The sequence below is a fragment of the Suricata suricatta genome, chromosome 2, assembly GCF_006229205.1.
Source record: "Suricata suricatta isolate VVHF042 chromosome 2, meerkat_22Aug2017_6uvM2_HiC, whole genome shotgun sequence".
Classification (NCBI taxonomy): Eukaryota; Metazoa; Chordata; class Mammalia; order Carnivora; family Herpestidae; genus Suricata; species Suricata suricatta.
The window spans coordinates 13624361-13639142 of NC_043701.1; the positions used below are offsets into that span (position 1 = coordinate 13624361).

Here is a 14782-nt window from a genome sequence, read left to right on the forward strand (position 1 = left end):
ACTCCCTCCTATTTCAAGCAGTTGCTGTTATCACTGTATGTGGAGCAGGAAAAGAATATCCACCGTTATCCAGTATTGGCACTCTACGAACACATTAGATGTAAATAAATAACTTCAAGAGTACGGTAATGGGAAAGTGTAGTGAAATAATCAGGAAAGGATGTGTTTTGGGGATTTATTATCTTTGTTTTTAGTATTGCTTATTTAATTGTAAGTTTACGTTATTTAATTTTTAAGAATGACTACGATCAACGACGACCTCCCCCAAATTCCCGAGAAGCCAACATTCGGCTCTTGTGAGCCAGAACGAGCCCGCCCCACCGCCGCGCTGACCAGGAGGAACTGCTCCTCACCCACCATGTCCATTCACCCTGTTCTATGACATGAAGGTTGAGGGCAAGAGTTGGTAATTTGATATGAAACATGTGGATAAGGGAGAAGAAACCACTTATTTTAAACGAATGGAGCCAGAGGCCAGTCAATGGAAAACTCTTTCAATCATCAGGTATGTAAGTTTCACACAAATGTTCTCATCAATGCCTCGTTAAAAATTCCTGCCTAAGAGCTTGCCTCTCAAGAGAATGCCTCATCGTGCAGGCTGTAGCGTTATAAATGCCCCACGTGTTTAACAGAAGACTTGGATGGTGTAGGAGTTATCTATGGCTGTGTAACAAATTACTCTGAAATTTAGTGGTTTAAAACACAAGCATCCGTTATTTCACAATGTCTGTGGGTCCGGGCTCTGGGTGGGAGGGGCTTTGCTGGTCTTCTGGCTCCGGGTCTGTCACAGGCTGCAATCGAGGTATCTGAGAGGACTGTAGTTGGCCTGATAGGGGGTTTGATTCTGTTTCAAGCTCACTCAAGGGGTAGTTGGCAAGACACAGTTTGACATAGTTTGTTGGACTGAGGACCTCAGCTCCTCACTAGATTTTGAGTCCTCCAAATGAAAGAACTTGCTTATTCTTTAGGTATTATTTACCTGAAGCAAATAACTCTATCCAGCCGTGTGAATCAAGTCTCTAGTGCGCAGAGATTGTGTTTTGTTTTGTTTTATTTTTTTTTTCAAGTTTATCTATTTATTTTTAGAGAGAGCGCACAAGTGGGGAAGGGGCAGAGAGAGAGGGAGAGACACAGAATCGCAGGCAGACTCTGCACTGTCAGCGTCGAGCTCCACGTGGGGCTGGAACCCAAGAACCATGGGATCATGACCTGAGCCAAAGTCGGCCGCTTAACCCACTGAGCCACCCAGGTGCCCCCAGAGATTTGCAGAGTGGCATGTCCTCCTCTGCTGAAAGCTGCCCAGTGAGGCTTACTTCTGCTTGGGTCAGCTACTCTTGCTACTGAGTGTGGTTCTCTGACCCACAGTGTTGTTTAACCGAAGAGCTTGTAAGAACTGGAGACCCTCAGCGCCCACCTCAAGCCTGCTGAATCCGAACCTGTGTTCTCACGTGGCCCTTGGGTCATGCGGGTGTTTGCTGAAGTTTGAGAAGTTCTGTGCTCTACCATACATATCACAGGGCTCTTTCTTGCCATCTTGTTCACTAGAAAAACTGAAGTCTTTCAAAGAGCAGATGCGGCTGTGTCATCTGCCCCTGCTCCCTCTTCTCTTATGTCATCTCTTACAACCCCCCCTTCTGCTCTCTCCACTCCAGCCACGGGGTACCTGGAGCTCACTCAGTACATTCCTGCCCCAGGAATTTATAATACATGTTCCTGCAGGGCGCCTGGGTGGCTCAGTTGGTTACACATCCGACGTGTGCTCAGGTCATAATCTCGTAGTTGGAGAGTCTCACGTTTTGTGAATTCAAGCCCCACTTTGGGACTCACTGCTGTCAGCACAGAGCCCGCTTTGGATCCTCTGTCCTCCTCTCTCTCTGCCCCTCCCCGACTTGTGCTCTTTCTCAAAAATAAACATTAAGAAATATACAATACACGTCCCTGTATGTGCATATGTAGCTGCTTTGGGCTTTCTCTGCAGTTGAGTGACGTGGTTCCTTCCTGCACGGGAGCCCTGAGTGTGGGTGTTAGGTCAGTGGGTGAAGCGTATCTGCAGGCATTCTCCTTGTCAGGATGTGGGCCGCGGGCAAGCAGGTTGGGGACCTCCTCAGCGATCAAAGAAAGAAGGGCTTTATTCTGGGAAACTAGCAAGTTAGTGTGTTTCTATCCTTGGCTTTTACTCCTGCTTCTTCTCTTCCTTCTTTTTCCTAGCATCTGTTGTGGAGGCCTGCAGTTAGTTTTAGCTCCGCCACATCGAGCCCGGCCCTCGGTCCCCTTAGTAAGAGCCCTCCTGAGGCACGTTGCCGGTTTTCTTTTACTTTTTTTTTTCTTGTCTTTTCAAATTTGTATTTAAATTCTAGTTCGTTACCTTACAGTGCAATATTGGTTTCGAGAGGAGAATTGAGTGACTCATCACTTCCGTACAGCACCCAGTGCTCATCACAAGTGCCCTCCTTAGTCCCCGAGCCCCATCCAGCCCTCCTCCCTCCACAAACCCTCCTTGTTCTCGGTCATTAAGTGTTAGGGGTTTGCCGGTTTCCTTTAGAGAGCAGTTCTAGCTTGGTCCTGGCTCCGTGGTTCTCACTGCACTCCCAGACGCCATAGCCCCAGCAGTAGCTTTATCTGGAAACTGTTGGAAATGCAAATTCGTGGCCCCACCCTAGACCTACTGAAACTTGAGGGGTGGGGCTCAGCCATCCAGGTTTTAACAAGCCCCAAAACAAGCCCAATAGTTTGACACCTATTGGCCTAGGGGGAAGCCACTGCTACCAGCAGCTGTTTCTGAGAGGGGGAGGGTACCCCTACTCCTGCCAGCTCCCACATTCCTTTATGAGCCCCTTTGCCAACTGGGGATGGCTCCCTCCTCTTTAAATGTATTGACTGGTGACTCACGATTACTTTCAGTGGTGTGGTTTCTTTTCTCTTTTTCAATCAAATCCCATCGGCTTTTTAAAAAAATTAGCAATTTAGGGGCGCCTGGGTGGCTCAGTCAGTTAAGTGTCTGACTCTTGGGATTCTCTCTGTGTCTCTCTGTCTCTCTCCCTGTCTCTCTCTCTTTCTCCCCGGCTCTCTGCCCCTCTGTGACTCATACTGTCTCTCTCAAAATAAACAAATAATGTTAAAAATAAATTAGCCATTTATTTGGCCTGGGTGGTGCAGTCGGTTAAGTATCCCCCTGCGGCCGAGGTACTGATCTTACAGTTCGTGAGTTCGAGCCCAGTGTTGGGCTCAGTGGGGACCGAACTCTGCGTTGGGCACTGACCGCTTCGGATCTTCTGTCCCCCCCTCTCTCTGCCGCTCCCCAGTTGGTGCTCTCTCTCTCTCAAAAATAAATAAACATTTAAAATAAATAAAAAATTAGGAATTTTGTCATAATGGTATAAGTAACAAATCAAATAGTACAAAAATGACTTGCAATGAAAAAAGCAGTCTTCTTCTTCACTACACTTTGCTGCCCCTCCCCCATGCCACCCAGACCCATTCTCTACTGGCAACTGTTTTGAACTCTTTCAGCAACTTTTTCTGTTGTTTAACTCTGTATTTCTAAAAAATTTTTAAATGTTTCATTATCTTTGAGAGAGAGAGCATAGCATGTACAAAGCGGAGGAGGGTCAGAGAGGGAGATGAAAAATCCAAAGCGGGCTCTGCACTGACAACAGAGGGCTCGAACTCACAAACTGCAAGATCATGACCTGTACTGAAGTCAGACGCTTAACCAATGGAACCACTCTATAACTCCGTATTTTTTTTCTTTTATAGTTTATTGTCAAGTTGGTTTCCATGTAACACCCAGTGCTCATCCCAACAAGTGCCCTCCTCCATGCCCATCACCCCCCTTCCCCTGTCCCCTTCCCCCCTTAGCCCCCAGTTTGTTCTCAGTATTCAAGAGTCTCTCATGGTTTGCCTTCCTCCCTCTCCCTAGCTATTTTCCCCCTTCCCCTCCCCCATGGTTATAATTCTGTATTTCTAAATAACATACATTTATGGCTATTTCTCAGTTTATCAACTTTGGATGTTACCATTATCATGACCTGAGCTTAGATCAAGAGCCTGACGCTTCACTGACTGAGCCACCCAGGTGCCCCTATATGTATTTTTTTTAAAAATCAATAGCCAGACTTTAAATAGGATTTACTACAGAACCCCATAGTATACTCTGTTTTCTCTTACAATTTGAGTTTGTCTAAAGTTAAAATCAACCTATTTTTGAATTTGCTTCTTTGTCTTCTTTTCTTCGTTTTTAAAAGTTTATTTATTTTGAGAAGAGAGAGAGAGAGAGAGAGTGTGTGTGTGTGTGTGTGTGTGTGTGTGTGTGTGTGCAGGAGAGGAGAGAGGGAGAGAGAGAGGGAGAGAGAGAGAGAGAGAGGGAGAGAGAGACACCCCAAGCAGGCTCCTTACCATCAGCGCAGAGCCGGGCATAGGGCTTGAACCCACGAACTGTGAGTTCATGCTCTGAGCCGAAACCAAAAGTCAGACATTTAACTGACTGAGCCCCAGAATTTATTTTTCCAAGTGCTTATTTATTAATTTTCCCCCCAAACGCTCCAAAATATTTATCACACCCATCAGTTATATTTTGTTTGTTTAAAATACCATTTCAAGCAATTTGTCAGTTTCATCGTTCTTTGTGTTTGTTTTTGTTGTTGATCCTGGAGAACTTCCTCCCTCTTGTGGCTTTCTGTCCCCCTCTCCCATCTGACAGGTGGCCCGTCTACCTCTCCCGTCTGACAGGTTGCTCTCCAGCCTTCTGCTCCAGGGCCTCCCTGAACCACTCTCCTGTGCTGCGGGACGCTTAGCAGGAAGGACTTAAGCAGGTCAGCATCGAGTCATCCTTCCTTGAATTGTATGTCGAATTCCTGGCCTTCTGGCCCAGTCCCTGTGATTAGGTCATTCTTTTGATGTGTCTCCAACTACATAGGCCTAGTACCTAACTTTGTTCTAGTCAATCTCCTTGTCTAGGGAAGGTCACCCTAACCCTAAACTCCAGTGCCAAGTGGGGAGGAGTGCTCTCATAGGTGTTCACAGACTTACTTGATGCCAATGGGCACCTCTGATTCTTGAGTTTATTATCCCTTAGATTCTCCTTCAGCATATAGAGGAAGATACTGTGGAGTCATACGGACCTGGGCTAAAAGCTCACCAGCTCCTCTGTCTTGCTGCCTAACTTTAACCTGCAAGTTAAGCCTTATTTTCCACATTAGAAAAGTCTGAGGATCATACTACTTTCATTAAGATTGTTGAAGATATTAAACGAGAGAATGTATACTAAGCATCTAGGATAGTTCCTGCATAGAAATACTAGCTTTAGTTTCTTTCCATGCCCTATTACCTTGTCTCTGAGCCCACAATAAACAGCTTTCTTTGCATTCCTGCCTGGTCTTACTGTCTCCGTTGGACAAACTGACCTTTCATGCATCTGCACCTGCGTCTGTTTCTGGCACCACTTGCCCCTGCCTCTCATACTTTGATACCTCCCTCCGGCCCACTCAAGAAAGCTGAGTCTAGGAAACAGAGGACCTTTCTGGTCTTCCCAATCCTTCTACAAATAAGCGGGTCAAACCAGTACTCAGTCCCACGTGCCATCTTGGTTTTGGTAGAGAGGATTTTCTAGCTCAAAGATGTCTTCTGGTAAGAGTGATGAAAATGAAATAGATATTGGGCAAGTTTGCTTTGTCATCTGTCCATATTACACCATCGGCCCCATGCATCCTGCCTAGATCTTCCTTGTTCTTTTTCTCACTCTTTATCTCAGAGTCCTCTTAGTTGTCTTTATTTTGGCAAGGCCCAGCCCAGCCCATGCTTTACGCTTCCTCGTACCTTTTATACAAGTCTGTGCTGCACTTCTGTATTTGTTCTCGACTGAATGTCCCTTTGTCCAGCTTCTCTGAAAACCTTGGCTTTCCAGGCCTCCTTGTGTACCACATGATTAGCCATTTGCTCACTATTTTTACTACCTGTAAATTATAAGTTACTTAAAAGCAGGAGCCATTTGTGTATTTCTTTCATTTTTCTCCATGACATCTAGCATAGTGCCTGACATGAAACAGACCTCAGTAAAATCTTATTAACCCACTTTATTTTTGCTATCATATGCTCTGGCAATTCTTAGTGCATTTGTTAAAAGCATCTTTAAAGCTATTCTTTCTCAAACATGTGGAAATGCAAACTTCTTTCCCATAACTGGCTCTAAATATTAAGGCTGACTGTACATTAATTACCATTTTTAAGTATTTAGGCAAAAGAGAGCGGGGAATTCTAAACTCTTTTCTCCTATACTATGAAGAAGATGTTCAGTGGCATTTAACAGTTTTTGAGCAATTAGGAAACAAAACTAAGGGTCGCCTGGGTGGCTCAGTCGATTGAGCGTCCGTCCAGCTCTTGACTTCTGCTAAGGTCATGGTCCCAGGATCATGGGACTGAGCTCCACTTTAGGCTCTGCTCTGAATGTGGAGCCTGCTTGCAATTCATTCTTCCCTCTCTCTCCACCCTGCTCCTCTGTTTATGCACTCACACTCTCTCTCTGAAAGGAAGAAAGAGAGAGAGAGAGAGAGAGAGAGAGAGAGAGAAAGAAAGAAAGAGAAAAAAAGGAAGGAAGGAAGGAAGGAAGGAAGGAAGGAAGGAAGGAAGGAAGGAAGGAAGGAAGAAACAAGACTATAAATTCAATTTTGGTTTTATTGCTAATTTCTCAATTAGGGTTTAGAGAGGAATAAATCTGTGGGACAATAAACTCAAGAGGCAGGACTCAGAATTGAACTAAACTTATAAACTTATTAGGCTGTAGATATAGTTACAAATAGGCCATAGGTCATATATGAGGAATTTAAAGACAATGAACAATATCTGTACTCATTACATATATATTGATGCTGCAGTTTTCAGGTCACAAAAGAATTACTTGTCATTTGGGGTCTGTTTTAAAGAGATTCTTTGCATTTTAGAAATATTTATTTATAGGTCTTTAGGAATGATACGGATTATTATTGATCAGAAATAAGGATGAGGGGCGCCTGGGTGGCTCAGTTGGTTAAGCGTCTGGCTTCGGCTCAGGTCATGATCTCACGGTTCGTGGGTTTGAGCCCTGCGTCGGGCTCTGTGCTGACAGCTAGCTAAGAGCCTGGAGCCTGCTTCAGATTCTGTATCTCCCTCTCTCTGACCCTCCCCTGCTCACACTGTTTTTCTCTCTGTCTCTCAAAAAAAAAAAAAAAAAAAAGAAAAGAAAGAAAGAAAGATGAATCACCCCTGAACTAAGAATGAAAACAAAATTTATTAAGAAATTGTCTATAATTTTCAATTATGGTATTTATCCAATTTTCTTTATATCTGCAGTTTTGCTAAACATATTGCCTTGGGTGCTTAAAAAGTGTTTGTCATTGATAGACTAGTGATTTTGCCACTGTCTCTTATTCAGTCCCTTTTAAAGATATATGACCTGATTTGTTCACTAGTAAGCACTATCTTGATTATTCCATTTACTTCTTATAGCCTGAAAACTCTAAAACCAATATCTATATCTGTATCTATATCTATATTTATATATGTATCTACTAGAGATACATATATAATATATATACATACACACATATATATTTACTAGATATATGTATGATTAGTACATATGTACTTGATATATATGTATCAAGTACTTATATACATGTATATATCTACTAAATTCCCTTATGTTGCTTGGAGAATAAAATTTTTAATATTTCAGAAATAGGATGGTGAAAGAAGGAGCTTCTTTCAATGTTTGTATGCCTTCAGAACTAAACATGCCCTGATCTATTCCAGTCCGGATTAGCTGACCCTCCTACATGGTTTCACAACTCTTTGTGTTTTTCTCCACCATAACACTTATCATAATGTGTTATGTTTTTTTTTAAAGCTTATTTATTTTAAGAGAGAGAGAGAAAACACAAGTGAGCAGGGGAGGGGCAGAGAGAGAGAGAGAGAGAGGGAGGGAGGGAGAACCCAAGGAGACTCCCTGCTGTCAGTGTAGAACCTGACATGGGGCTCAACCTCACAAATCATGAGATCATGACCTGAACTGAAATCAAGAGTTGGACGCTTAACCAACTGACCACCAGGTGTCCCCTGTTATGCTTTTATATTTACTTGTTTATTTTTTTTTTACAGTGAGAGCCCAATGGGGCTAGAAGATGTGTGTTTTATCCCTGGTATTCTTAGAAACTATCAGATGTACATAGTAGCCCCTTACCAATGATGAATGAATGGATGGATAAGTAAGTTACTTTCCCTTTAAATTTAGCCAGTCCCTCAGGCTAATAATGCTACACAGACAGACACAAACCTGCATAATTTTCCAGACTTAATCATTAATAATATGTTGCTTACCCCATCAGGCATACCTTCTTAAACTGTATCAAAGTACCACAGAGCTCAGAACGGGAAAGCAGATTTAGTGCCCTGCATAGCTATATTTTAGCCACTATGTCGGCATTTGAAACATGGAGACCTTGTAGGTAATGCACACAACAGTGTTTTGGAATAGACTTTATTTTTTAGAACAGTTTTAAATTTACAGACAAATTGAGTAGTACAGAGTTTCCATATGCAAGTACCGAATTTCCCCGTTGTTAACATCCTACATTTGTCTGATATGCTTATTATAAGTAATGAACTGATAGTGATACATTATCTTTAACGCCCATGTTTTATACAGATCTCTTTAGTTTTAATTTAATGTGGGTTCCCCCCCCCCCCCCCCCCCGCAGGATCCCATCTAGGGCACCACATTACATTCAGTTGTCATGTCTCCTTAGGATCCTCTTGGCTGTGATAGTTTCTCAGGTTTTGCTTGTTTTTATGATCTTGGCCATGTTGGGTATGCTGGTCAGGTACTTTGTATAATGCTCCTCTACAGAAATTTGTCTGATAATTTTCTCATGGTCAGACTGGGGCGCAAGTGGAGTTTTGTTTTTGTTTTTGTTTTTATAAGGACACACAGTCTAGCATGGTGGTTATCAGCTTTTTTCTGCTTCCACGTTGTCCACATGCATGGCACACGCCCAACAAGTAGCATCTCCACTAGATGACAGATGGAGGGGTGGAGGCCCAGTGGTAGTAGTACTTCAGAAACGTTCTGGATGTGCATACAGATAGTCTAAAAATGTGCCCCTCCCTGTTCCTGTTTAGATGGGCCATATTTGGGTTTTAGAGCTTAACGAAATAATGGTCCCCTGGTACTTTGCTCTCTAGAAGGAAGACAGGTGTAACTCTAGAAGGCATTATACCAAGAAAATAATCTATAGAGATATTCAGAATAGGAAATCATTGGCTACATAAATATCATTTAACTTCTAAATAGACTCAAGAAAGAGGCTGTATTAATAAACTTAAGAAAAATTACAAAAATACAGAAAACTTGAATGACGAGTACATTGAACATTGTGTGCACATTATTAGCCAGATTCGACAATTGCTAATGTTACTGTACTGTCTTCATTCATCTCCATCTTTTTTCTCTTCTTCTTCTTCTAAATCTTTCAAAGCAAGTGCTAATGTCATTATGCTTCACTTTTTAAAAATTTATCTATTTATTTATTTTTTAAAAATAATACTTCACTTTTAAAACCTCAGGATGTGTCTTCTAAAAATGAGGACATTCTTCTATAAAACTACAATACTGTATCACACCAAAGAATATGAATGTTTCCTTAGCATCATCTAATGACCAGGTTATATTAAAATGTCCCCAATTATCTCCCAAACTGTCTTTTATAGCTATTTTTTAAAAAATCGGGGTCAAGGTTCATGAATTGCATTTGGTTCTTTTTTTAATTAAAAAATTTTTTTATTTGAGAGCATGCACACGAAGAGAGTGTGAGCAGGGAAGAGGGGCAGAGGGAGAGAGAGGGCGAATCTTAAGCAGGCTCCATGCTCAGCACGGAGCCCGAAGTAGGGCTCTCTCTTACAAAGTTTCTTGCCTGTGGGAACCCTGCAGTCCTCAGAATATTTCTTAGTGTTACTGTTCCACAGAAATCACCATCAATGGGATACCTCTCATGCTTGATACATCTGTGTTTGCTCAGGAGCCTTGAGGGTAGAAGACCCTACCTACCCCTGCCTTTAAGGGATGACTCTGTAAGTTGGACTTCTATGTACCTTGGCAGGCTGATGAAGAAAACCACTTGGGATAGGTAATTTCTTTCAGGATCCCAAATAAATTGTATAGGACAAATGGTCTATAACCTTTATCACCCTAGAAGCCTCCAGAGCTACTGCTAAATACGCTACTAATATCCCTTCTTTTGTTAATAAAAATGTTTTTTTCTGATCATTCATGTTTTTCCTGTAAGTATGTAAAGCTTTTTGGAATCAGGCTCTTTCAGTTCCTGAATTTGTAAGCAGGAAATTATCCCTTAGAAAAAAAAGTATAGGCACTGACTGAAAATCTGGGTAACACACAAGTTATGTGCAAATTAAATTTTATGTGGATAAAGGTACACAGTATAGTCAGGTCTGGGAATGGATTTTGAACAGCATTTTGAAGAAAAAGGGAGAGAATAGCAGACGTGATCATGGAGCTAGACAAGTGCTGGTCGTAGTAGGAAGCAGAGTTGTTAGGTTGGAGAATACATTTCTTTTCACAGAAATGAGAGTTCAAGGACAAGTGCGGTGTTAAAAACAACCAACGGGGCAGTTTAGATTTGATACAGAAATGAAAGATCTACTGCAGGTACTGGAAAAAAGCAGAGGGAGCTCCACAGTCTTTGCCAACCAGTGCTGGCATGGAACTGAGTGTCTTTCTTCAAGATATTTTATTTATTTTATTATTATTTTTTTTACATTTATTTATTTTTGAGAGGCAGAGAAAGACAGAGCACAAGTGGGAGAGGGCCAGAGAGAGAGGGTGATACAGAATCGGAAGCAGGCTCCAGGCTCTGAGCCTAGCTGTCAGCACAGAGCCCGATGTGGGGCTCGAACCCATGAACTCTGAGATCATGCCCTGAGCTGAAGTCAGACACTTAACTGAGCCACCCAGGTGCCCCATCTTCAAGATATTTTCTTTCTGAATTTCTCTCCCCCTTCTTTTGGGGATAATACTCTCCTACACTTCCCTTCTAACTCTCTAGATTCTCTGTCAATAAACAAGTAAAATAATTATTTATAGTTCTAGCTAACAACTATCTGGGTTATTAGGTTGGGGCCAGCATCTTGTTATCTCCTTTAATGAACCCAACCCTGTGCAGTAGTTATTCTTATCATCCCCATTAAAATGAGAAAACTAAACCCAGTAGTAAGTTGTCACAGAGATAATAGGCTGTAGAATCCAAGCACATGCTCTAAATTACTATGCGTGGAGCTTGTCACTAGAATTCTGTCATTATTCAGATGTCTAGCCTTCCTCGCTTTCTTCTCAAGGTCAGATATTCCTGTTAACAATATCTTTCACTTTTCATTGCAGATTTGTATGTCTTATAATGTCTTTATTCTTGCTAATTTCTTGATGTACCTTTTAAAATGTTGTATTTCTGGGGCGCCTGGGTGGCTCAGTCGGTTAAGCATCTGGCTTCGGCTCAGGTCATGATCTCACGGTTCATGGGTTCCAGCCCCGCATTAGGCTCTGTGCTGACAGCTAGCTCAGAGCCTGGAGCCCGTCTTTGGATTCTGTGTCTCCCTCTCTCTGACCTTCCCCTGCCCATGCTGTCTCTCTCTGTCTCTCAAATAAATAAATAAATAAATAAGTAAGTAAGTAAATAGTTAGTTGTATTTCCAACTAGATACTCTTCTAAGTCGGCCAGAAATAATGCTAGTCTTTTTATTGGATCCTATCACCTGGGGCAATGTTTTAATTTGTCCCATTACCAATGGCACTTGATCACTTGATGAAGATGGTGTCTGCCAGACTCTCTCCACTGTAAAATTACTCTAATTCCCTTTATAATGAATAAGTACTTTGTGGGGGAGATAATCTAAAAGTATGTAAATATCCTAATCTTTTTCAAATTTTCAATTTATGTTATTTACGACTGTATGGCTCCCTATGCTATTCAATAGGTTATAATACATTATTATCATTTTTTTATTTTGAAGCTGGATTTGTCAAAGATTTGGCCAGTGGGACACAAGTTGGCCTGTGTCCTTTTGACATGCCCCATTATTCTCTGAGCATGTCCTTAGTTTCTGGCATAGCTAGAGGCTCCAGGCTCATCCTGTACTTCTCCAGGCCTGAAATCAGCCAATTTGCCAAAAAAGAAAAATAAGGAGAATGGTATAGAAGCTAAGATCTGGGGGCACCTGGGTGGCTCAGTTGGTTAAGCATCTAATTTAAGCTCGGGCTCAGGGCATGATCTTGTAGTTCGTGGGTTGGAGCCCCATGTCCAGGTCTGTGCAGACAGCTCAGAGCCTGGAGCCTGCTTGGGATTCTGTGTCTCCTTCTCTCTCTGCCCCTCCCCCACTTGTGCTCACACACTCTCTCTCTCTCTCTCAAAAATAAATAAATGTTTTTTAAAAAGCCAAGATCTTGGCTAGATGTACTCATTGTTTTGTTGTTGTTTTTAATGTCTTTATTTTGAAAGAGAGACTGAGAGCAAGCAGGGGAGGGGCAGAGAGAGAGGAGACACAGAATCTGAAGCAAGCTCCAGGCTCTGAGCTGTCAGCACAGAGCCCGACGCGGGGTCCAAACCCACTGACTGTGAGATCATGACCTGAGCCAAAGCCAGACACTCAACCGATTGAGCCACCCAGGCACCCCTCATTGTTTTGTTTTGTCACTACCCCCAGACTCTCTCCGTGGACAGAATATGTACTACTTAATCATTTATATAAATATCGGCATCTCCATTGTCAGCCCACTACCCAAAGGTTCATTCTAAGTTTTCTTTCCATATATTTGTAACTCTCTTCCTTAATACTGAGACATTTGATTTCCATTTCTCTTATTTACTTATTGGATCAATACTCTAGTACATAACCAATCTCCCACCACCAGTACTGCCCCCTCCTCTGCTTGGCTGCTCTCTTCACTCTGCCCATGCTGATTTCCCAAGGTCAGATAGCCCCTCAGCAGGGAGAGGAGAGCACCCCGCACCAGGCCAGTTCCCTGTGTGGATGCCCTTCTCACCCCAAATCCAACAGGACAGCTTTGGCTGCCTCTCCTTCCCTTACACTCTGATGTGCTGTCAGCTAATAACACACAGCCTCTTCAACCTACTTTTAAAAATACATTACCTCTGGGCGCCTGGTGGCTCAGTTGGTTAAGCATCTGACCTCAGCTCAGGCTGTGATTTCCTGATCCTGGGGGCTCTGTGCTGACCACTCAGAGCCTGGAGCCTGCTTTGGATTCTGTGTCTCCTTCTCTCTCTGCCCCTCACCCGCTTGTGCTTTGTGTCTGTCTCTCAAAAATAAACAAACATTAGAAAATTTAAAAATACATTATCTCTTTTGCTTGTTATAAAATGTATGTGAGGTAGTAGTATTATCCATAATTTTTCTTTGAGCAGCTCTCCAAGGATCTAGTTGAAGAGAAATGGAGTGTAACTCGCCCAAGGTTGCACAGCTTATACACACACACACACACACACACACACACACACACACACACATATATGGGGGGGAACACCTATATACATATATATATGTGTGTAGGGTCTGAATGTGGGATTCTTTCCACTCCATGATGCCTCTAAACATATGCCAAAAACGACAGTTAACGCTTTTCCTTTTCCTCCACTATAAATGTTTCGAATGCATTCACTTTGTGGTCAACTCTGGTTTTCAAGCGTTACTTTTCCTGCAAAATACGAGCCAGTTAGGGGTGTGGAAGAAAAAGGATTCGGTGCATTGTCAAGAACCAAAGTTTAGTTCTAGCTCAGATCGGTGAGACTTCAGGCAAATTACTCCCTTTCCTCAGTTATAAAAAGGCGGTTAGAGCAGCGATTCTCTGGGGCTGGGTGAGATGGGAGCCACAGGGCTTTCCCCTTGATAGAAATTACCGCGAAATCCAGCTACAAATATCTGACTCAATAATCCTTAACGTGCCTTCCAATTCGCGTAGTTATGATTCCAAGGCATTCTTTCTCTATTCAGTATTTGTTAGCTGTTTTTATTCTTACCAATCTCACCTTTCATTCAAAAATATTTATTAATGGCTTATTATGCGCCAAGTACCGTATTATCTGGTTTTTGTAGTATTCCTCTCCCGAGGTGTCACTGTCATTTAGAATTTTAGCCCTGTCTTCCGAACTTGGGACTCGAAGCATTCGCATCTACGTCGTGTTACTTGTAACACTCCAGGGTTCTTTCCAGTCTTTCTCCACCCACCACACTTCACGCTGGTCCCTCTCGGCTCGCAGACATTAATGAATTCCTCTTGGGAACCACCTCCTTCACCTATCAGCGGCTCCATCAACACTAATTCCCTGGCTAGTCGGTGGGAATTGAAGTGGGACATTTTCGGAAGTCTGAGAAACTCCCCAGCACACTCGGCAGGGCTCGGCGTGCAGTGAAACCCTCGGCTCCCGATCGCAAAGGTCGCAGGGCGGCTGCTAATTGCCTAAGCAGTCTCCCCTCGTCGGGAGGTGGCCCTGGCGGGGCCCTAACTTCCTCGGTTTCCCTACTCGGCGCACAGACGCAGCGTGTGCCGCTCTCCACTGCGCAGGAACTTCCCCGGCTTCAGCTCTCACGCGCCGAAGCCGGCTTTTCGCACGCTCCCGCCGTCCTCCTCCCGTGGCCGCGCTCCCTGCGCCGCCGCGCGTGTCCTCAGGGAGCCTCTGCCTCCCTCCGCCTCCCCCGCCCCGCGTGCCCTTCAGCGGGACCCCCCCGC

At 43.2% G+C, this 14782-nt stretch overlaps 1 protein-coding gene across 1 annotated transcript in view; it reads left to right on the forward strand.

Annotated features, from left to right (window-relative positions):
• The first annotated feature begins 249 nt into the window (after positions 1 to 249).
• The window catches only part of KDM7A (lysine demethylase 7A), a 97240-nt gene continuing 82707 nt past the window's right edge, over positions 250 to 14782 (forward strand). The window contains exon 1 of the mRNA XM_029922675.1: positions 250 to 505. Within this exon, the coding sequence (XP_029778535.1) occupies positions 417 to 505 (89 nt within the window). The 5' untranslated portion in view covers positions 250 to 416. The remainder of the gene's footprint in view (positions 506 to 14782) is intronic.